General features: G+C 43.9%; 4 protein-coding genes across 5 annotated transcripts in view; 3 read left to right on the plus strand and 1 right to left on the minus strand.

The window, feature by feature from the left end:
- The first annotated feature begins 1,481 nt into the window (after positions 1-1,481).
- Positions 1,482-5,156, plus strand: LOC139335346 (catechol O-methyltransferase A-like). Its single transcript, XM_070968904.1, has 5 exons — positions 1,482-1,738; positions 1,825-1,942; positions 2,049-2,242; positions 4,025-4,156; positions 4,234-5,156. The coding sequence occupies exons 1-5, from the start codon at positions 1,529-1,531 to the stop codon at positions 4,537-4,539; spliced, it is 960 nt and encodes a 319-aa protein (XP_070825005.1). The 5' UTR covers positions 1,482-1,528; the 3' UTR covers positions 4,540-5,156.
- A 618-nt stretch (positions 5,157-5,774) lies between these two features.
- abt1 (activator of basal transcription 1) lies at positions 5,775-12,687 on the minus strand. Its single transcript, XM_070968733.1, has 6 exons — positions 12,630-12,687; positions 11,564-11,738; positions 10,812-10,985; positions 9,400-9,575; positions 8,141-8,326; positions 5,775-8,041 (listed from the first exon to the last, which is right to left on the minus strand). The coding sequence occupies exons 2-6, from the start codon at positions 11,718-11,720 to the stop codon at positions 7,862-7,864; spliced, it is 873 nt and encodes a 290-aa protein (XP_070824834.1). The 5' UTR covers positions 11,721-11,738; positions 12,630-12,687; the 3' UTR covers positions 5,775-7,861.
- Positions 12,688-13,906: 1,219 nt separating this feature from the next.
- Positions 13,907-16,230, plus strand: rad51c (RAD51 paralog C). The gene is made up of 4 exons (XM_070969074.1): positions 13,907-14,061; positions 14,882-15,134; positions 15,376-15,592; positions 15,689-16,230. Exons 1-4 carry the CDS (start codon positions 13,944-13,946, stop codon positions 16,187-16,189), a joined length of 1,089 nt encoding a protein of 362 aa, XP_070825175.1. The 5' UTR covers positions 13,907-13,943; the 3' UTR covers positions 16,190-16,230.
- A 3,451-nt stretch (positions 16,231-19,681) lies between these two features.
- LOC139334936 (metabotropic glutamate receptor 8-like) overlaps positions 19,682-24,466 on the plus strand; it is a 33,835-nt gene continuing 29,050 nt past the window's right edge. For both annotated transcript variants that reach the window (XM_070968220.1, XM_070968221.1), the window contains exon 1: positions 19,682-20,084. In XM_070968220.1, the coding sequence (XP_070824321.1) occupies positions 19,800-20,084 (285 nt within the window). In that variant the 5' untranslated portion in view covers positions 19,682-19,799. The remainder of the gene's footprint in view (positions 20,085-24,466) is intronic.

Raw genomic sequence — 24,466 nt, forward strand, 5'->3', positions numbered from 1 at the left:
CACATTTGTTCAATTCAATTCAATTCAATTCAATTTTATTTGTATAGCGCCAGATCACAACAGAAGTTGTCTCAGCCCACTTTCCATACAGAGCTGGTACAGACCAAGCTCTTTTAATTTGTTTTTATTTGTTTGTCTGGGTTTAGCTGAAGGAGTGTGCTCTCATCTTGTTTGAACTTTGTAGAGTGGTGCAGTGGTGGTGATTGTTCATTTTTTGTCTTTCATGCTTCTTCATTAGCATTCATGTTCATTTAAAAAATATTGGGTTAAAATAACAACAAAAATAAGAGAGTGAAATAACTATCAAAGTCGGTCCCAAATGGGAATCAAACCCAGTCTCCTGTGTGAAAGTCCAGTTAGAAAGTTACATGATGTTAATCCTAATTAGTTTGAAAGTTGTGTAGAATGTCACAAACAAAATGTTACACTTGCATGCATGTGCACAAATATATACATTAAATTTCGAGACTATTTCAAAAAATGCTCTGGGACTGGGCTAAATATATACATATGAACACATTTACATACTAATCAATAAATATATACAAATATCAACACATTCACATGCTTATCAATCAACAAAGTGATACACATGAAAACTAACTGGCAGCATGACTGAACTACATTTTATTTTATTTCTAATAAATATTACAGAGCAGATAACAGATGGCACTTCTGATTGCATTTCTGTGATGATGAAGATTTCACAGTTGAGTCAGGTACAGGTGTGTTGATGATGATGTCACAGTCGAGTCAGGTACAGGTGTGTTGATGATGATGTCACAGTCGAGTCAGGTACATGTGAGTTGGATGATGATGTCACAGTACAGTCAGGTGCAAGTGTGTTGATGATGATGTCACAGTCCAGTCAGGTATAGGTGCATTGCTGATCATGATGTTAAAGTACAGACAGGTACAGCTGCGTTGGCACTAACCTGCATCCTCCAGAGTTTGGAGTCCCAGGCACTCAAGTCTGAACTTGGGGATCTTGAGAAAAATTTGCAGAGTGTTGGCTCTGAAAAGCAATCAGAGAGTGAGAGAGAGAGACAAGCTCCTTGTTCAGAGACACAGTTGGAGGATTAAGAAGCTGATTGTCTGAGGCAGGATTAAAACGAGCTGCTGATCAGCACTTCCCTCTATTTCAGATTTACTATCAGAGACAAACAGGACAGGACAGGAAGACAGACAGGCAGACAGGCAGGCAGGCAGGCAGACAGGCAGACAGACAGGCAGGCAGGCAGGCAGGCAGGCAGGCAGGCAGGCAGGCAGGCAGGCAGGCAGACAGGCAGGCAGGCAGGCAGGCAGACAGACAGACAGGCAGACAGGCAGGCAGGCAGGCAGGCAGGCAGGCAGGCAGAGACAGTAAAGTAGACAAAGGGACAGAGGACTGAAGGAGAAGAAGAAGTCGCAGACAACGAGGGAAGCTACAGGGGAAATTAAGACACTACAGCAGCTGGTACTGACACTGCTTCTACTATAATACTGCTGCTACTGAAACTTTTGGTACACGATACAACTGGAAGTACTGATGTCTCTCTTTCTCTCTGTCTGCTCTCTCTCCTGTCTGTCTTTTAGTATGTCTCTGATTATAGCGTTAGTGGTCCTGGCTGTTCTGTGTATTTTGTGCCGTTCTCTGATTCCCTGGTTGATTCAGTCCAACTCCACTCTGGCTCTGTTGTGGTATGATGTCCTGCTGGAGATGATGCTCAACCTCCTGACAGGAACAACACGACCTCAGGTGACCTCTATTTACCTGTCTCTCTGTTTAACTGCCTGTCTGTCTGTTCACCAGTCCATCTGTTTGACTGCCTGTCTGTCTCTCAGCGCCTACTGCAGGCCGTCAGTATGAATGCAGTCAGAGGTGATCCGGACAGCGTCATCACAGCCATCGATCACTTCTGCAAACACACAGAATGGGCCATGAATGTGGGAGATGAGAAAGGTACACACATACAAATACACACATGGTAACACACACATATACATACACAAGTGTATATTGATGGGAGTGCTCTCATTAATCGTATGTCTCGTTGTCCATCTCCCAGGAGCCATCTTGGACTTGGTTGTCATGGAAACCTCTCCTTCCACAGTGCTGGAGTTGGGGACATACTGTGGTTACTCTACTGTCCGTATCATCAGGTTGTTGCCCCCGGCAACAAAGCTGATTACCGTGGAGATGAACCCAGAGTATGCTCGTGTGGCGCGACAGGTCATCCAACATGCAGGACTGCAGGACAAGGTCAGAAGTCAAGGGTCAGAGGACTAAGATCAGAGTCAGGAGTCAGTCACCTTGTCTTCCTCTGTTCAACTCAGCACTCATTCACCAGATGTGTGATGTGACTGCTGCCATGTTCATACAGTAGAACCTAAAGGAGGCAAGTTTGACAAAGACACCATCTCATTAATTTCAGATAGTCGGCTCCTCGTCACAAAATCTGCAATCCAATGAAAAAGCTTTGTCATTATAACAGGCTTATGAGGGTACTCAGCATTCGAACAGCTGGTCTGGTGTGCACATATCTGATGAAGGTTCATGGTTAAACTGAAGAAGTTTGTGATGAGCCAGATCAATTGTAGTGAATTAGAGGCCACAAAGATGAGGCCAACATATTCCATCTGGTCACCCTGTAGTAGTGCAGGAAGGTGAAGGGATGGGAGGCATACAGGAGGCCCTGTGGCCTCTGAAGTGCCATCAAATGCATGTCAAATGCAGGATCATGCTTAGGATCTCTGAGGACTGACAGATCTAGAATCCACTCTTCCTCCTGTTGAGAGACAAGCAAATGTATTTTAAATCTTCCTTGGACATATACCAATCAGTAATCTTAGTAGACTGCATCCATGCATCCATGCACTTCGTGAACTTGCAGGGAGCTAATAATATGCCAAATGGCAGTTCACCTAGTTGCCAATGTAGTGTCTGTGTCCCTTCCATGCCGAGATCTGAAAATACAAATATCTTCCAGGTCAATTGTGGTGAAGTCAGAGATCTGGAGGTACACTCTGGATGGTGGAGGTGTCAATACTGGCTGACGTTTCATTTCACATCAGCCAGTGACAAAGACAAAGAGCTGTAAACTGTTTTACTGCAGGTCTGAACGTTGTTCTGTTGGTTTGTGAAGGATGTTCTCATCATGGCCCTGTGCAGTCTGGCTGTACAAACGGTGTATTTGGACAAAAGCTTCTGATTACTATAACATAATCTAAGTGTGAGGGGATGCTGGTTCCTGATGTGTTTTTCTCCATTCTGTGTTCACTTATCTCTAATGTAACCCATAAATGGTCTCCAGGTTCTCTCAAAACTATCAGACCATCATTGTAGATGCTGATTCTTCCAGTGGAGAAGGATTGATCTCCACACTAACAAAGTAATTAATTGTCTTATTTTTACCATTTTGAAAATATCCGACAATGCTTCCAGTAGGTTGACAGATTAGGACATAACCAGAATGAGTGTACAGAGGCCAGTGAGAGTCTGCATCTGTCACATGTAGAATCCACATCTGAGAACATTTTAGAGAGTTAGGGTAACTCTCTAACCCTAACCCTAACCCCACTCCCATGCAAATCTTTGCACAGCCAGTGATGGGTTTTGTAAATTAGACAAGAATTGATATATAAAAGATATTGCACCCTTTATTGAAGGCTACAGGTCTAAGCACAGATAGCACACACACACACACACACACACACACACACACACACACACACACACACACACACACACACACACACACACACAACACTGTGGTACACACCTGTCTGACTGGCTGTAGAAGTCAGAGAATGTGAGAGGCAACATGTGTTTATGTCGCCACGTGTTGGCAGTGTGGCCCCAACAGACGAAAGGTTTGAGGCTCACTGTGAAGCTCACCTTTGTGCATACCTGACCTCAGGTGGGACAGAGGTGTGACAGTGGAAAGAGACACAAACAGGCTTGAATTAGCTTTTACTGTGTGGATTAACGTAGTTATTGAAAGGTCATTGATCTAATAATTGATCACTACTGTCACTCTGTCAGGTGTGCGTGCTGGAAGGTGAGTCAGCTGACCTGATTCCCAAGATGTCTGACATGTTTGGGATCCAGACGTTTGATTTAGTTTTCCTTGACCACTGGAAGGACTGCTACCTGCCTGACATCAGACTGCTAGAGGTAACGAGCCCTGACCTTTGACACCTTATCCATGAACCTGCAGTATGTTCTGATCTCTGACACTGCCCCCCTCCCAGGATTGTGGTCTGCTGGCTCAGGGCTCGGTGGTCCTGGCTGATAACGTGGTCTGCCCCGGGGCTCCAGACTACCTGAATTATGTCAGATCCAACCTGAAGTACAGCAGCAGGTTCTACCAGGCTCACCTTGAGTACACCAGAGTCCTGGACGGATTGGAGAGGTCTGAGTACCAGGGTCAAAGACAGACAGACAGACAGACAGACAGACAGACAGACAGACAGGCAGGCAGGCAGGCAGGCAGGCAGGCAGGCAGGCAGGCAGGCAGACAGACAGACAGACAGACAGACAGACAGACAGACAGGTAGAATTCAGACAGAATTAAGATAAGTGTGATAATTCTGGGCTAAATCATCTCATCAACACTGGATGAGGTAACAAATGTTTCTCCTAAATATGTCACAAGTTATCGGGCAGCAGATTGTTACCTCACACAGGTGACTGTATAAGGATCATGTCATTAAAATATATGAGGCTGCAGGTGGATGTCCGTATCCTAAGCGTTTTAGACTCCATGCTAATACTGGCTGACGTTTCATTTCACATCAGCCAGTGACAAAGACAAAGAGCTGTAAACTGTTTTACTGCAGGTCTGAACGTTGTTCTGTTGGTTTGTGAAGGATGTTCTCATCATGGTCCTGTGCAGTCTGGCTGTACAAACGGTGTATTTGGACAAAAGCTTCTGATTACTATAACATAATCTAAGTGTGAGGGGATGCTGGTTCCTGATGTGTTTTTCTCCATTCTGTGTTCACATTTCACGTTTTCTTCTGTGGATCTCCCAAATGTTACTAAACACAGGAACTCAGGATGAAGCCTGGATAATGGAACCATAATACAGATTTTTGGTCTGTGCACTATGGCTGAACAATTAATCAAAGTATTACTGAAATCACAGTATGATCTGGGCTGGCTGTGGCTCAAACTGGGGCAGCTGTGGCTCAGGAGGTAGAGGGTCGTCTGCCAATCAGGAGGTCGGTGGTTCGATCCCTGGCCTCGGCAGTCCACATGCCGAAGTATCCTTGGGCAAGATGTCTGCAAATGACTAATTGTAATTGTAATTGTAACCTGGTACAATACCCAAATTGCAGGAGAAGCAGTTTTTTTAATAAAGTGTGTCACAACATACTATACCATTATAAATGAAATATTAAAAAAAATAATCCAACTGCCATGAAAAAGTACTATTGCAAATATTCTTATGAGAAAACTAACTCATGATGTTGTATTGCACTTGAGAAATATTAGGTCTATGTATATGCACAATATATACAGTTTCTAAAAGTACTGTTGCCAATGTGGATAATATGGTGTTATTGCACAGATGAGAGAAACTTAGAAATTGCACCAGATGAAATGGATAATGTGAGCAGATATTAGCATTGATAACAGTAGTGCAAAACAAAAATGGGTTTATGATGCAGAATTGAGAAAGAAGCATCAACACAGGCTACATCACATCATGCTTGAGGTTGTGCAGACACACAATGAAACATGTCAGCCAGACACACAGATTCATCTTTAACAAACTATAGATTTTGTTCACAGTATTCATAGTTGTTTTTATTTCTTCATCCTGTCTGTTCTCTTTCAGTAATAAACTGATTTTGTCTGTCTGTGTTTTTCACATTCACTTCGCCTTGATGACTCAGAATATATCTGCATTAATGTTGGAGCAGCAGAGTTTTTTTCAGCCTTGATCACACGTAGACAGACATTTTTACAAATGGATGTTTTCCACTTCCTTAAAAAAACAACATCTATGTGAACAGAGGAACACAAAAACAATTCCGAACGCTCACACAAGCCTTCAGGTGATAAAGTTTCACCCTGCGTTTACACGTAGCAGGTATTTTGGAAAACGGATATTTTGGCCCCTCCGTTTTCAAAAATAACATCGTGCACACAACATCGTTTTCAAAAATGTTGTCGTTTACATGAATCCGGATAAATACAACGTTGAGCACATCATAACTATGCCAAACCTACAGGCACGAGAGTAAACAAGGTCGCTCACATGACATTAAGTATTTTCAGTCGCATGTTGTGATGTTTCAGAACCTAAAAACGCTGTTTTACCCTGTTTACACACCAACAAATAGCAGGCGTTTTCAGAAATCTCCACTTTGGCCGGAGTTTTTAAAAATGATTGTTTTCTGTGAAAAAAGCATGTAATCAAGAGGCCAAACCGCATGAAAACATATATGTTTTCCCTGAGTGTGAACGGGGTCTCCATCCTACTTTTGTGCAACGGGCCCCAGGAGTCCGCTGTTGCTGTTTTTGTTATTGAACAATGGGCATGCACAAGTTGAGGTGATGACATCAGTGTTTCCCAAATCTTTGCGTGTACACATGAATACACAGAAAACAGAGTTCTGACAAATCTGCAATGTAGAATTGAAAAAAGCTCATCATTTCCGTTTCAACGAGAGGAAAATGTTTGCTTATCTGTCACTTCATTTACACGCAGTCAGTAACCCTTTCATACCTGGAATATCAGCAATAACCCGGTTGCGCACGGCCACATAAACACCAATAACCCTTTTTAAAAACCGGAATATGCTCATATTCCGGTTTTTAAAATCCGAATATGACCCCTGGGTTACTCCTTTTCTAACGCGAATATTTGGTCATGTATACGTCAATCGGAGTATCCCCATCGAACGGAACATTAATTTGTGTTCTGCACGTGTTTTATTCGCAAGGAATCTCGGTCTTTGGAGTGCAGGAACTACTTCTTGAAAAAATGTCGAAACGGAGGACACCACACTTTTGGAGCGAGGAGGAGACAAGTCACCTCGTAAGTGTGGCGAAAGACATGAATATCATGTCTTTTGTAGACGGTAGAAAGAACCGGGATAGCGAGATATACAAGAAGGTGAGTGAAATGTTTCGTGAAACAGGGTTTGTACGAACGCCAGACCAGATCAAGCACTGCTGAAATTACACACATTGCGTCATCACGTTGTCCGTGCGTCGCTGTTTTGTTCGGGATATCCCAATTGATTACAATTACCATATATACAGGAATAACCCCATTTGCTCACGTATGTAAACAGGTTATTCCGAATGTTTCAGAAACTGGAATACTGACCATAACCTGAATATTGATGCATGCAAACGTAGTCACTGTTGGTGTGGTCAAGGCCTCAGAGTCACACGAGAGGAAAGACAGGAGCCACATTAGCTGGATGGAAAGCACCTGTGCGACAGGAGGTGGGCGATGGAGACATTATCACAGAATGAAAGGAAACTGGAGGATGAGAAAAAATAAAAATACCATAAAAAAAATACTTCTGTCACATGTATGTAGATTTATTTACATTATCTTATACAGCGAGATTAGGAGAGAGATGATGTGTGGTGACAGGATAACCACCTGTTCAGAGGAATGATAAGAACGTCAGACTGATGATCATTAAGAGACAAGAGACAGAGGTGACAGAGCCACGCCTCTAAACATTTCGGTTGTCTTCATTAGTGTCTGTGAGTGTCTTCTGAATGTTAACAAAAGTTAAATACAAAAAATAACATCCACATTCTTTTAGGAGGGTTAACAAATTCGTCAAGGGTGTTCAGAATTCCACGAAAATGCTCTTGTCCAACAGCCAATCAGTTGTCTCTATGTTGTCACTCTGATTTGTTGGAGTTGAAAATCTTGGCCAGCAGAGAGATGTTTGATTGGCTCCTCTGCTGTATGAGGCGGGCCTTGTCCAGGTGCTTCTGGGTAAGAGAGTCTTTTCTCTTTTTCTTCATCTGGATCTCCTCCTCTGTCTGACGTTGAGTGAAGTCCCACGTCCTCTCGTTCACCTGACAATGATGGAGTTTGTCAGCATGACAACATTAATCTGTTCTTGTGGTGAAGCTGCGGCTACATTCAGGTGAGTGAGTGTGTAATTTAAAGTTTACCTGTTGCCCGTCTCTCTGTCTCTTCTTCTTCAGGTTGTTCATGTTAGCGCTTTTGTCCACGTTGTTCAGGTAGAAGTTTGTTTCTCTTTTTGCCTGTGAGACTTCAGTCCTGAGTCTCTGCTGCAGAACCGTCTGTTCATAAGCCAGCCGCTCACTCAGGTGAGTCCACTGGAACCTGTGCAGGTACTACAGAGACAGACAGGTGAGCCCAAGGACATAGATTGGCTCTCACAGTTTGTTGTGGTTCAGAGTTTCAGTCATGGTGTCACTGAGGGTCTAAGTCTGATTGAAACACAGAGTTTGTCACGTCATCAAACACAGTTGGAATCCTCTCTGACGGGGGCCGAATGGTCATGGTCAAACATCAGCTGAGTACATCCAAGATGGCTACCTTTGCGTGTTGGTGTGCACTGTTTTGTCTCATTTGTTAAATCAGTGTTTTTCAACAGTACCCAGGATTCTCACTCCAGAGAAGAGTGGAGAGTGTCTCCACCAGCGTGGACATCACATCACAAAAACGTCTTCTGCTTGATGGAGACGCGGCTGTGTGGTTTAACACCGGACTCTGGCAGGCTTCTTCTCTTCCGAGCAGATTGAGACACAGAATTTTCCAAAAGTTGGAGGAATCTGTTTTCATACCAACAGTGGTCGGTGTCATGATGTGACGCTGCTCCTGCAGCCTCAAATGCCCAAACACACACAGCCCGTTAAACGTCAGCCCAGAGACAATATTCTGGATTACTGTTACACTACAATCAACCGTGTCTATCAGTCTGTTCACCTTGCTGCACTGGGTCTGACCACGTCCTGGTCCACCTGAGTCCTGCATTCAGGCAGAGATTAGAGCCTGTAAACCTGTTGTGAGGACATCAGTGAAGAGTGAAGCTGTGGAGGATCTTCAGGCCTTGGACTGGATGTTTTCAGGACTGCTACCAAGAGTCTGGATGAGTTCACAGAGGCTGGTGCATCCAACATCAGCTTGTGTGAGGACTGTACCATCACACAGCAGGGTGAGTCCTAACAATGAGACTCTGGTTCACAGCTAAGGTCAGCTGAGCCGACGTCTCCTCACTCAGAACTAAAACGAGCTTTCTGATGCTGTGAGATGATGTGACAAACCCTTCTGAGGGTGTATTGACTACCATCTGTCTGTTCTCAACTACTGACACGATTTCAACTGCTCCTTTCCAAACAGAAATATGTAGCAATGCCTGTGATGTCATCTGTGGCTGTGATGTCAGTCTGTTACCGGGCAGTACCTTAATGGACCAGAGGTCTGAGAAGAATCGTTGGCGTTTCCTGGTTCCCATTGGTGTGTTGTTCAGTGACGCCGCCACTCTCTTTGCGACTCGTTTATCTCTGAACTCCACCCATCCTTCAGTAAAATCACACCTCCTCAACCCAGACTTCCTCTTCCTCCTGCTCACCTGACGATCTGAGGACAGAGGAGACAAGGACAGAAGGAGAGGTAAATAGCAGACATATTAAAAAGTAAAAAAAATAAACAACAACATAAACCTTCACACCTGTCTTCTTCTCCATAGCAACAGCAGCTGAGGATCATGGGTTTTGTAGTGTTTAGAGACAAAGTGTAAATAATTCAGTCTGGTGGTGAGAACATGTCTTTTATTATGTAGAAAAGCTTATTTATTCAGTGACCTTCAGGAGATCGCGTTTATCAGTCAGGTTTATTTCATTAAGTTGGGTTTAATTCATTAAGTCAGGTTTATGTCTGTAAGTAAAGCTTAGTTTAGTAAGACATAACAGAGGCTGAAATCAGCCACTGCGAAAAGTCCTGATAAGGTTTTTTCAGACTGAATCAGTGTTTCAGTTTATGTCTTAAGACTTTAAGAAAGTCTAAAGTTCCTACATGACAGTTCCTCCTTTCTGCTGAGGGGCTGCAGAGGCCCCTGAGGGGCTGCAGGGGCCCCTGAGGGGCTGCAGAGGCCCCTGAGGGGCTGCAGGGCTCCTCATCAGTGCGCTTCCAGTTAAGGCGCTGCACTCTTTGCATCATTGACATCTTAAAACTGAGCTCAGATCTTTTCACTCTGATGGCGTTTAAACTGTGATGTCAATGCTACAAACTACCCAACATAAACTTTAACAACTCGACGATGTCAATTATTTATTGACTTCTAAACTATACGAGGTGGCTGCTCGTCCTGTGGGGTTAAGGTTAGGGCATCATCTCAAATTATTCACATGGGACTTGAACCCACAATGACACAATTATAATCCCAGCAGCAACAAACTGAGCTAACAGCTGATCTGAGTTCAGCTCTTCAGCTTGTTCAACTGTTCTGTAGTTTGTTAAAATCAGCGGTTTTGTCCCTTTCAATCATTTATTACCATTAGTATTGTATAAATGGATTACTATGTATTTAATTATTTTATTTACAGTAAAACTTTATTCAAATTACTTGTTACAGCAGCAAGAATAAAAAGCAGCGGCAGAAAAAAGCACAAAGACAAAAAAAAGATTCTAAATAAAATCAACTATGTACGTTATCTGCAAAAGAGTAAAAAACATTGTCTTGTGTTGCTCAGTTTTACAGAGGATTTTAAATTGCATGTGAGTAAAATATGAAGAATAAAGCACAGCACAGTAAAAATATCTAATAGTGCACAAGTTACACAAATATTACGGTTACAATATTTGCACATAAACTACCTTCAGGCTGCAGGAAGATGCGTCCGATCTCTCCGTGCACCGACAGAAGGTTCCTCAGGTGTTTGGGGCGGAGCCTCGGGGGAATGTGACCCAGGTAGATGATACCTGGAACAGACTTCCTGTCCGGACAGGAAGTCACTCCAGCACCTTTCTGTTTGCTCTTCTCCATCATTCCTGCTTGACAAAGAGTAGCAGCATATTTCACCATTTTGAACCAACCTGCAGCAGAGACCATGAGAGCCTGTTAACATTCAGCCGTCTTCGTTCTGGTCTAAGTACCAGGACCCGACAACAGAGGAGCAGCTGAGCACACATCAGACCGTTTCAGACTGGACCGTTTCAGACTGGACCGTTTCAGAACTGGACCGTTTCAGACTGGACCGTTTCAGAACTGGACCGTTTCAGAACTGAACCGTTTCAGACTGGACCGTTTCAGACTGGACCGTTTCAGAACTGGACCGTTTCAGACTGGACCGTTTCAGAACTGGACCGTTTCAGAACTGGACCGTTTCAGACTGGACCGTTTCAGAACTGGACCGTTTCAGACTGGACCGTTTCAGACTGGACTGTTTCAGACTGGACCGTTTCAGAACTGTTCTGCCTGAGCGAGTTTGATTTTCATTCAGAGATCTTTTCTCTGTTCTGTTCATGTTTCTTTTTTCTGCTCCTGAAAATTTTCCTTTGTCTTAACTGAACAATAAAGTTTATTGAATTCTATCCCAACAGCATTTTATCATCATCTTCATCATCACCTGCATGTTCGTCTTTCTGCTTTTCATCTTCAGCATCACCTCCTTTCACTGCAACGGTTCCATCCTCCTCCTCCTCCTCCTCTTCATCCTCCTCTTCCTCCTCCTCCTCCTCTCTCTGAGCTCTAGTCTTCCTCTCCTCGTCCTCTCTCCTCTCCATCTCTCTGCAGACTGATCACTGCAAACATCACCAACAGTAGAAACACAAGAACAGATTCAGTCAGACACTTCCTGATCAAAGCACAAGGACACGTCCAGCTCCAGAGACGTGTCCAGCTCGAGAGACATGTCCAGCTCCAGAGACCTGATCAATCAAACGAAAACTGCACAGTAATCAGATTACAGCACAAACTGTCATTGAGATCCAGACTGAATGGCACAGTTGGCTGAAACAAACTGATTTTAGATCAGTTTATTCTACAGACTCCAGGACAAGAAGAACATCTCAGTCTGTGGACAAACAGCTTCCAGGTCCAATGCTGTAATTCATCTCTCTGTCTCTTTCTGTCTTTCTGTCTGTCTCTCTCTGTCTGTTTGTCTCTCTGTCTGTTTGTGTCTCTGTCTTTCTGTCTCTCTCTCTCCGTCTCTGTCTCTCTCCGTCTCTGTCTGTCTGTCTCTGCATCGTGTCTAAAATACCACAGTAATAATTCTTCTTTTTGTATGCATGTTATTGTGCATGTATAAAATTATATTCCTATATTTTAACTTAACTGTGTTTTTGTCAAAGGGTTGGAGGGTTATGGTTTTGATTTTTGTGATTTTCTTTTTACACACATTGTTTGAGCATCGTTGGAGAGAGACTGAGTCTTAAGAATTTAACCGTAAAACTCTTTTAATCCAAAGATCTGATTATTCATTAATAATCTGAGTATTAAACATTAAACTCATTTGCAGTTTGTGCATTTGTTATCAAACAGAACCACCTGCACCTACAGGTAAACTAGCAAATGGAGGTCGGAGTGAGAAACACTTCCGGGTTTCCTTGTGTCACATTAAAACGGTCCTTTCTTTAAAAAACAAAAAAAAACAAAACAAACAAACAAAAAGTCAAATCGAAATAAAATCTCACCTTTTTTCGTCAACACTCCAACACAGCCGCTGCTCGCTCTCACGTGTGGAACTGTGTCGCGTCTTCATGACGTCAGGCTAAGGAAAAGCGTCTAAAACACACCTTCCGGTTTTGCCGTCAAAATAAGAGCTGAAAGAGAAGCCTGAAATTTGACCAAGGGGGAAGATATTGTCACTGTTCTCTTCTGTTTTTTACAGTAGTGCTTTATTTTACTGATGGCGAATTTCTTAAGAATTTATAAAAAGTGTAAAAAGAAGACAAAGTTGTGAGAATTTTATCAGAGTTTAGTTGTGAAACACCTGAATTTCCCTCCAGGAGTATCAGTGAAGGCTTATCATATCATATCTCTCATCTTATTTAGTCTCTGCTTAGAACCTGCTGTTTCTGTTTGAATGAATAATTTTATGTAACATAACCTATAAATGTTAGATTTGTTTCAGATGTAATTTTCAGTGCAGACGGAAAGATTTTTTTGTTTAAGTGATCTGGTTTGATTTCCATTGTAAACTAGAAAAAACAAAACAACAACAAGAAGCTTTCATCCATCCAATTTCTATACCCCACTATCCCTTTCGGGGTTGGGGGGGAGCTGGAGCTTATCCCAGCTGGCAACGGGCGAGAGGCGGGGTACACCCTGGACCGGTTGCCAGTCAATCGCAGGGCAGCATATAGAGACAGACAACCATTCACACTCACACTCACACCTAAGGACAATTAAGAGTCTAATGAGCATGTTTTTGGTCTGTGGGAGGAAGCCGGAGTGCCTGGAGGGAACCCATGCATGCAGGGGAAGAACATGCAAGCTTCACACAGAAAGGCCCCGCCCAACCCGGGGATTGAACTGGCAACCTTCTTGCTGTGAGGCACGCGCACTACCTGCTGCACCACTGTGCCGCCCAAGCTGATTTCGATGTTTTTAAATTTAATATATGGAAATTTCACTTTGACCTGGCCAACAAATCAATGGCAACACAAATTGGCCTCTCTAGATTTTTGTTTTTAGCAGTGTGGATGTAATAAAAATGGAGGTGGGGAATTAATTTATACTAGCAATTTTGGGTGGAGTCTTACAGTTGTTACAGATGTTGAAACAATTCTGACAGGAAACAAAACATTTTGTGAAAATCCGTTTTTTGCATTTTAATCAACGTTCATCACCAAGAACTCGAACAACTCTTACTTTGAAAAGTCTCACCAGAACTTCAGTGGTGCGTTTTATCTTCAGTAACTTGACGCCGCTCTGGGAAGAAAGGCATGCTGGGATACCAGTCATGGCGGGATGATTTGAAGTAGAAGCTAACGTTATCAGTGAAGATGCAGCGGTCAGTGTCTAGTCTGTGTCTGAATCCCAGTGTGAAAGTTAAACTGGTCAGCGCTGGTTTCCAGTTCACCGCAGACCTGCTGCACCTCAAACCGCTGCAGCTCAGCAAAGGTAGCGCCTCTCTTCACCGTCACTCCCTCCAAACTGCGTTCAAAATACTGCCGGTTTTAGCTTTTAAAGTTACAAACGCTTCACCCAAAGTTATTGTTGCCTCGTGATAAACTGCTCATTTAGTTTGTTTTAGATTTTAATCTCCAGTTTAAACTCTGAATCTCGTTTTTCTTCAGTTCAAGTTCTTCCTCATTCGTGCTGGTTGAGCATGATGTGGTGTCGCATTCACTTCTTATGGCCGTCACTGCACAGATGTGGAAGTTTAAATAAACCATTACAAGTCTACTAAAGGATGAAACAGAGTGTCTGTCACGTGCACAGAGCATCCATAGATGATGATATCCTGATAAAATTGGCCTCTTATTCACTCAATCCTAACTTTTTGGTTTTCTTGGCTCTCACCAAACTCCATTCAAAATCAGTTGGTTTTTAATGTCCAAGCTTACCGGTGAAGATTAACAGTGGAAACTCTCTGATTAACGCAAAGTCTAATAAAACAAGCATCTGTTCATTCACTCTTACTTTTTACAACAAATCTGAACTAAAAGACACCAAAACAAAACTCTGTTAAAGTGTCAGTCTATCGATGCTCACCACGAAACACTAAACTAGAATTGCTTTACTGTCCTGCCCTGATTGAGTCGGCCTGTAGACAAATTACCGTAAAGCTCTCAGCGTTAAATCTGAACTGAAGTGGTTTGGTTCTGGCCTCAGTTCAGACCTCAGACTCTGACCCTGGTGCTGGTCTACAGCACAGCAAGGAGACCCTGCTGATGGTTCTCACTCCGGTCGCTGGATCAAACTCCACATTCTGTTGCAGAGGCCAGTCTGTCCCAGCAGGAGGCGGTGGAGGTGCTGCAGGCTGTGAGGAGAGAGGGAGGAGGTGATGAAGCAGCAGCGGGAGGAGCGACAGCCTCTCTGACAGCTCTGGAGCTCCTGCAGAAGGAGGAGGAGGAGCTGAGGAGCGTCGTGACGTTCTCCTCTCAGCTGGACGCTGCGCTCGGGGGAGGAGTTCCGCTCGGGAAGACGACAGAAATCTGTGGAGCTCCAGGAGTCGGGAAAACACAGCTGTGGTCAGGCGCGCACACACACACACACACACACACACACACACACACACACACACACACACACACACACACACACACACACACTAATAATAATAATAACAGTAACTATAACAATGATAATGATAATAATGGTTAACTTATTCAGGCTGGAGGCTGGGTGGTGTTTAACCTATCGGTGATGACGGTGGACTGATGACTGATCTATAATGTTATTGATGGTCTTACCGATGTCCTCATCTCTCAGCCTGCAGCTGGCTGTGGACGTTCAGGTCCCTCAGTGTTTCGGGGGGGTTGGAGGTCAGGTGGTCTACATCGACACCGAGGGCAGCTTCCTGCTTCAGAGGGTCATCGACATTGCTGCCGCCACCGTCCGACACTGCTCCTTATTGGTCGAAGACGATGAGCAACGAGTCGCCATGGAGAACTTCACCGTGGAAACCATCCTGTCCAACATCTTCTTGGTAATGCTGTCTGGTCGTCCTGGTAATAGTTGAGTCAGACACAGGTCTTCACATGTTACGATGATTCTGATAGGTCCTCCGTCTCGCCTCCCTCAGGTACGTTGCCATGACTACGCTGAGCTGCTGGCCGAGCTCCACCTCCTGCCCAACTTCCTGTCTGAGCACCCGAAGGCCCGCCTCCTTGTGATTGACAGCGTGGCATTTCCGTTCCGGCGGCACTTTGACGAGCTGTCGCAGAGGACACGCCTCCTCAACGACCTCGCTCGGCAGCTCATCTCCATGGCAACCTGCTACGAAATTGCCGTGGTAATAACCAATCAGATGACCACCCGACTGCGGGCTGGCCAATCACAGCTGGTCCCTGCCCTTGGGGACAGCTGGGGCCACGCCCCCACCATCAGGCTCCTCCTATACTGGGTGGGGCCACGGCGGTTGGCTGCCATCTTTAAATCTCCAGGTCACATGGACTCCACCATCCAATACCAGATCACCTCTGAGGGATTCAGAGACGCTGACCAATCAGAGCAGCCACAGAGCAAACGGCCCCGAACACACACCGACCAATCAGCTGCCAGCCCTAGAGTCCCAAGCTGCTGATTGGTCAGAGATCGTCTGTCAATCAGAGCTCTAAGCTGAATTTGTTTCTCTGCTTCTGATTTAAAATGTAAAACATTAAAATCTAAAGTTTGATAATAATAAAGTTCAGTTTGTGGATGAGACTGAGACCCAGATTAAATAACAAATACTTTAAAATCTGTCTTTCAACATTATGACTGCTGATGTCAGAGGAGGGCGGGACTACAGGTGAGATTAGAGGCTCACCAGGTATTTGAGCCTAAGTCCAGTTTTCAGTGTCACCTCTTTCACCTTTTCAGGACCAGATTTTGTTCAGTTTCAGATTGTCAGCTGAGGGAACTCGTGTGGATTCATCAGAGAAGCAGAAAATCTGATCCAGTTTTATTTAGATGCTGTTCCTGATCTCACTGAACTGCTGGATTCGTTTGTAAAGTGTCCTGGATATGAAAGAAGCCTCCTCTTAAACCACAGGACCTACATCAAAAGTTCTATATTATGAATCACTACAATGTTTGCTGACATAAGAAATGTGGTTTTGTCCCTTCAAACCGTGACGTCACCGCTCCAGATTCTGGTCTGTGTTTGTGTTTCACACTGCTGCAGCCAGTAGAACACAGGTTAGAAAACTGATGAGTCTGTTGGTGTTAATCACAGATAATATTCAATCACTAACGTCCATTTCACTGATTTGTCCAGAAACTGAAGTGATGTCCTTGTGTCCTCCATTAGGGGACGGGTCAGACCTGCATTCAGCCTCCGCAATGTTCCCTTAGAAATAACCTGGAGGCTGTGAGAGCCAATGAGAGCTCAAGGAAACAATCAGCTGTGGATTTACAGCAGCAGCAGCTTCCTGACACCGTTCCTCTGTCGGCTCATTGTTTCTGCTCTTCGTCGCTCTCCATAACATCCTGCTCCTCCAACTGAGGCACCTGATTGGTCCATTTAATGTGAAGAAGAGTCACATGATAAAGAAAACCTGGTTAACAAAGACAGTTGATGACCATCATCATTGTCATGCCTGACTGGAAGTTCAGGTTTTGTTCACGTAAAGTCTGACCGAGTCCAACCTGCCTGTAGTTCATCAAGCCTCCAGCAGAGGTCAGCGCCTCTTCACATAAACCCCACAAACGGTTGAACAGACTGGGGATCGATTCAGAAGAGCTTTACTGACATGGAAACATCCGTTCACATTAAAGCAGGTAGAAAATAACAAACGTACAATGTAAGAGTAATAAGTGACCTGGAATCAAATCTAAATATGTGCAATTGAACTAAAAGTGGAAGAAAGTTTAGATTTTGCATAAAACGGTATAAAAATGGAGAAATTGCAGTTTTGTAGTGAAAATATAAAAAATGAGAACATCTCAACTTTCTTTGTAAGAAATTTATTTAGCTGAATTTATGAAAGTCTGTTTTACCTGTGAAAGAAGTGAAGTAAACACACACACACACACACACACACACACACACACACACACACACACACACACACACACACACGGTTATGAGCGTGCTTTAATTAGACACGCAGAGAGGCGGACCTCCGCTGATTGGAGGAGCAGCAGGAGGTGAACCGCAGCCTCACATCTGATGGACTCATCGGGAGCAGCGGAGCGCTGACCCGAGCAGACCGGCGGCAGGGTGGATTCAGGACTGACTTGCACACGGGAGGACACGGGATCCCGCTCCGGTAAGTTCTGATTCTGTCTGAAACGAATCAAAGCAGGTGTTTAAGATCAGGAATTAAACCCGTTTAAAAACAGAAATGATGAGAAGAAGCAGCGAGTGAAACCTGTCCAGCCGCTGAGTAAGAGACAGAGACACAGAAGTCAAACCTGAAGCAGAGCCGGGCCTCACGGAGCCGATTCATTGATCATGATGATCAGATATTTTCTCTACATGCGCATCAATCAGTCACCTGTACCCCAACTGCGACGTCAGACTGATGAATGGACAGCAGATATGATTATTGATTTATTGATCATGTAAATCACTTCTCAGTAAACTGCTGTTTGTTTTATATCAGTGAACTAATTACTACTACTATTAACTAATAATTCATTGATTAATCTAGGATTTATCTGCAGATTAATAACTAATGATGAAAAATAATCATCACTTGTTTCTGTTTATGTGTTTTTGCTGTTTGTTTCTCTCTCATTGACTTCACGTCACTTTTCTTTATTTAGTCCAGTATCACAGATCCTTTAAGTCAAAGTCAAAGTCGGCTTTATTGTCAGTTTCTTCACATGGACCAGACATACAAAGGAATCGAAATTACGTTTTCCATCATCCCACGGTGAGACAAGACAAGACATTTCTGAAGTACGCTTAAGTAAACAGTAAAGTGCACAGGCACAAAGAATAAAGACTGACGTGTCCTAACAACTACAGTAAACAACGAACTGAAAATAAATACAAAAAATAAATAAACAATAGAGAATAGGAGTTCACAGAGTAAATGTAGAAGTAGCAGCAAAAAGTTTAAGTTTGAGGACTGTAATAGTGCAAAGACCATCAGTAATAGTAGCAGAAGTAGTGGCACAGCAGTGCAAAGACAGTTATTATGTGGGTCAGAAGGTTCAGAGTCCAGAGTGTCCAGAGTGGGGGCAGTTTTTAGCTTTCTGACAGCCTGTTGGATGGAGCTGAGGGTGGGGAGGGGAGAGAGTTTAACATCCTAACAGCCTGATGGATAAAGGTGTTGGTGAGTCTGCTGTGTGGGAACGGAGGCTCCTGTACCTCCTCCCAGAGGGCGGAGGCTGAACAGATTGTGTGCGGGGTGGCTTGCATCGCTCACAATTGTGGTCGCTTTGCGGGTGAGGCGGGTGGTGTATGTGTCTTGCAGGGAGGGGAGCGGGGCTCCAACCATCCTTCCAGCTGTGTTCACTATGCGCTGCAGGGCTCTCCTGTTGTAGTCAGTGCAGCTCCCGCCCCACAGAAGAAACGTGTGAGTGTAAAGTCACAGACCAGCTGACCTGAGATCAGTGATGTTAGCGCTGCATTCGTGCACAGCTCATCCAAACAGTCATATGAAGACTGAAGAGATAAAACAAAGCGATCTTTTAGCCACAAAGAACAAATTTCATCCTCAAAGCTTCAATCGACCAGTTCAGAAGAAATGTGTTCAGCAGCTTCGCTGCACCTTCAGTGTCTGTCTCTCTGCTGGAGCCAATCAGCTGCTCTACCTGATGTGATGTCACTGACTGTCAACCTGATTTCCTGAAATCAAACATTCCCACTGGCTGATTGATTGATTGATTGATTGATTGATTGATTGATGTCTCCTCAGGTGTCGACAGCAGAATGAGCACCCTACCCTAAACCCCACCTCAGTATGACATCATCAGGCCCTGCCCCCTCCCCCCTCTCCCTCCCCTATCACCATCATCACGCTTCTTTCTGGATTGGACAATCCCTGCATCAGTCTACACTGCAGCCCTGCCTCCTGCTGTCTCTCTTGCTCTGTATTGGTGGACAGGTGTCTCAGGTGAGTGCCTCCCATCAGCACTTCCACCCCCACTCCATAAAGATACCTGGTGACATCACTCTGGGTGGGCTATTCCCCATTCACGCCCGTGGCCCCCATGGTCTGCCTTGCGGGGAGCTGAAGAAGGAGAAGGGCATCCACCGTATGGAGGCCATGTTGTATGCCCTGGATCAGATCAACAGTGACCCTGAGGTGTTACCCAACATCACACTGGGGGCCCGCATCCTGGACACCTGCTCCAGAGACACCTATGCTCTTGAACAATCGCTCACCTTTGTCCAGGCACTGATCCAGAAAGACACATCTGACATCCGCTGCTCCAACGGAGAGCCACCCATCATTCGGAAACCAGAGAGGGTGGTGGGAGTGATTGGAGCGTCTGCTAGCTCCGTGTCCATCATGGTGGCCAACATCCTGAGACTGTTCGAGGTAAATAATTTACATCTAATGTACAGGTAATATAACATACAATTAACACATCTGTTAAAACACAGGGCATGCAGAGACAGATAAACCATCCTGAGACTGAGTTAAATAATATATGATAAGACAGCATGCAACCTACATAAAGGAGGAGAAGGTGAATCTCCTGCAGGATGAAGATCCAGATTCAAATGTCAGTATGAGGCAGTGAGAGCGAAGAGAGAAAAGGAGATGGAGGGAGGTCTCAGCAGAATGGAGCCTGAGTGAAAGAAAGAAGGAGGAGAAAACAGGTAGAATTTATTCATAACTGTGTTTGATTTAGCTGAGAGGAGAAAGACATAGACATAGAGAAGAGGAGGGGGCTAAGATCAGAGCCCTGAGGTACTACACATTTCACCTCAGACAATATTGATGTAATATTGTGAGTGGAAACACAGTATGTTCTTTTAACTATGTGAAAGCCAGGCCATAGACAACAAACTGATTTTCATGTCAGTATACTGCGATTAGTGGCATCAATAGCAGCACTGAGATCCAGGAGTGGAAGCACACAGGCAGAATTTCAATCAGTGCTAAACAAAATGCCACGTACCACTACAATAAGTCCAGTTTCAGTGAAGTGACAGGGCCTGAATGCAGACTGAAAATGTTCTAAAGATTCATGTTAGTCTTGTGGACTGAAGATTTCTTCAGAGACACAGCAAAGAGACACAACTCTTTCTAAAACTGATAATTATTCAGAGATCCTGGATTGCAGCGTGGTCTATAAAGTAGAGGATTAAGCACAGCCGTCTTAATTCTAGTGAAGACAGTCCCAGAATCCAACATTATAGGTCCCAGAGATGGCCAGAGGTTTTCAAGAAATGTAGCTGGAAGGGGGTCAAGGAGACAGGTAGTTGGTTTAGAGGGTCAAACCAGTTTAGGCAATGTGTCCAAAGTGGTTGCTCGATGTTTACCAGGTGGTTGCTGATTGGTTGCTGGCTGGTTAACAGCTGGTTGCTGGATGGTGAGCAGGTGGTTGCTGGTTTATTACATAGATAATGTAATGTCTTCAAATATCATGTTTTGTCCAACAAGCAGTCCAAAGTAAACTGGATGGCGGATACGGTGAAGAGCTTTGAGCAGCATAAAGCTGAGTGTAAACAAGGAGCTGCTGCTGTTTTTGTTTTCAAAGCAGATCTCAGGTTTAATCTGGGGTTTCTTTTTCTGGTTTTCTGATCACTGGAGGATCAGTTCAACAAACCGTTCAAATTGTCATCTTGAATTGTTTCTGCTGAGCCTCTCTGTTCACAGGTCAAGGATGAAATCCTACCTTTTACTGATTTTTGTGCACAGTTTAATGGATTTTAATTTCCTATATTCAGCACCTCAGGCTGATGGTAGTGATGTTTGAACTCACAACACAGACATTAAAAGTAGAGATAAACAGGTTAACAGACAAGTATATAGGGACAGGCAAGTATAAAGACAGACAGTGGGAGAGACAGACAGTGAGTGGATGAAGTAGTCTGGTTGGTGGATTAATGTTTTAATGACAGTTTGTGTCTGGATGACTGACTTTCTCTAATGAAAGCTTTTAATGACTATGTGTTTTACTGCCTGTGTGTGCTTTCAGCAGATTATTGTAACTGGTTGGTTAAAATCAAACTGAAGCAGCAGAAACTCTTCGCCACACAGATGCATCATGGGGATTATTTAGCATTCATTCACATGATGATTCCAGTTGATGCAGATATGAATCTGTGGAAGAGATAAATTTCAAATCAGGGGAAATCATTGAGCCCTCGTCCGCTCGTCTGTGTGTGCGTTTTTGACCTCGTGGAATAGAAAGGTGCATAAAGGTGAGCATAGGCATGTCTGCTGTCTGAATCTGGTTTACAGATCACAGCTGGAGGACGAGCAGGTGCGTCTGGTTGAAGATGGGTTAGGGTTAGGGAGGTGCTCCTTATGTAGTGTGACATCACTCAGGATGAGCCAATTATCTGCAGGAGCTGTGATCCATTGGACCACCACCTCGTCCTGATTCACACCTTTTTACATAAAATACATCTTTCACACGTCATGCTTTCAATTTTCACTGTGATGGTGGAAACAGAGCTGATGTTTCACGGAGGCTTCACATCTTCTGAACTTCAGATTTAACAAAAACAAGCTGAAATTCAGAGTTAGGTGTTCTCTGATAAAAACCAAACCAAAACAGTGAAACATCAGACTCTGAAAGACACTGAGACACAGAGAGACACTGAGATAATGAGAGCCGCTCAAAGACACTGAGAGACTGAAACACTGAGAGACGCTGAGACACAGAGAGACATACTGAGACACTGAGAGAGTTTGAACATTTTAGTCTCATCTTAGTCAAAGAAAACTATTTTAACTATTTTAGCTTTTTTCAGTCGTTGGATTATATTATATATATATAAAACCCAGAATTTTTGTCCTTTTTGTCAAACTTATTAAGACTTGATCATATTGTCTGTACAGCCAGATTCTTTTTGGTGCCAAATCAAATCGAATTCACTGTGATGATGAAGGACAAATAAAAGCAACATTTTTATGTCACCAAACGCATCAGTTCATAGATTAGCTGCAGACAGGAGGTCGTCTATGATTGGTGGTGTCCAGCTTTTAGCTGGAGAAGACAAAGCCCTCATCTACCCGCTGCACTGGGTTTATTCCCACCTGGACATGGCTGGGACCACAATTAAGGTCATGTTCTTCGATTTGTCCCCTGTTTTTAACACCATACAGCCTCAAGCTTGGGGAAAAACAGATTAATACTGCACTTGTTTCTTGGATAACCTGACTGGCAGGCCACAGTTTGTACAACTCAGCAACTGCATGATAACATAACGGTCAATGTCTGCCGCAGGATGCTGCAAATGTCCTACCAGTCTGCAGTGGCTAGCGATCTATTTTACGCTACTGTGTGCTGGGACGGAACACGAGGGCGAGAAACACTCAACAAGCTAGTTTAAAAGGCCGGCTCAGTGATTGGATGAGGAGTCTGGAGGCAGTAACAGAGAAGGGGATGCTGTCCAAGTTGATTAGCATCCTGTCCACCATCTCCATTCACAGCATTGTGGTTGTGAAGAGGAGTATCTTCAGCCGAAGGTTTAAACCCCGAAGATGTTCTACTGAGCGGCAGGAGATCATTCCTGTCGGAAACTTTTAAACTCGTGTACTGCTTTGTTGATGTCAGTGGACTGGGAGGTTGCTGAGGTGGACTTACAATGACTTACAATGACATTCTCTGAAATGTTTGGTAAAGGACAATACATATTTTTTTCTTGTATAACTGACATTCACATGAACACGCTATCCGTGCACATGTTTATATATACAGTACCAGTCAAATGTTTGGACACACCTTCTCATTCAATGGTTTTTCTGTATTTTTTTATTTTCTTCATTGTAGATTTACACTGAAGATATCCAGACTGTGAAGGAACACATATGGAATTATGTAGTAAACAAAAAAGTGTTAAACAAACCAGAATATGTTTTATATTTTAAATTCTTCAAAGTAGCCACCGTTTGCTTTGATGACAGCTTTGCTTTCTCTCAGTCAGCCTCATGAAGTAGTCACAATTCAATGAACAGGTGTGCCTCGTCAAGAGTTCATTTCTGGAATGTCTTGCCTTCTTAATGTGTTTGAGACCATCAGTTGTGTTGTGTTCAGTTGTTCTGTTGTTGTGAGAAAACAAGTCTTTTAATAGGACAGGTGGGAATAGTGAAATGGTGGCTGGCTGGAATTTGGGTCTAAGGTGATGAAGAAGAAATCCAGGAGGAATCCCGGTCGACGGGGTACTCCTGAAGACAGGGTGAACAGTTGTATGTCTTACTGGCCAAGTTAACAAATAATGCTTATGGTTTGGCAACGATCCGGCAGGAACTGGTAGACCGAGCAGCAGATTCATGGCAGCTGTGCAGAGAGACACAGAGAAAGACTGCAAGGCAGAAGGAAAACACCAGGAAGACACAAAGCATAGGCTGACATTTTTTTAGTTTTCTTACTCTAATTCTAATTTTATGCTAGCACATGTGTCTGACACTTGATTGTCTTTGCACTATTCTATTTGTACTTGTCTGTTTAGATATAGAACTATTGATCAGTCCATTGTGAACGTCCACACTGTCCTCGCCAACAGTCTCTGCTGAAGACATTCGTAGAATCCTCAGCTGTTCATGTGAAAAGTTAAAACAGAGAGCTCAGACTTCTTCAAGCTCCACCTTCCTCCACTCCCCACACAGCTGACCAATCACTGAGTGAGATGGGTGTGATGTCAGATTGTTTCAGAAATTATTGTATGAAGTCGTCGTTATTGTGCTGACAGAGGGATCAGACTGTGAGACAATCTGACTGTTTGAATCGGATTCTTGTCTTC

The sequence above is a fragment of the Chaetodon trifascialis genome, chromosome 8, assembly GCF_039877785.1.
Source record: "Chaetodon trifascialis isolate fChaTrf1 chromosome 8, fChaTrf1.hap1, whole genome shotgun sequence".
Lineage (NCBI taxonomy): Eukaryota > Metazoa > Chordata > Actinopteri > Chaetodontiformes > Chaetodontidae > Chaetodon > Chaetodon trifascialis.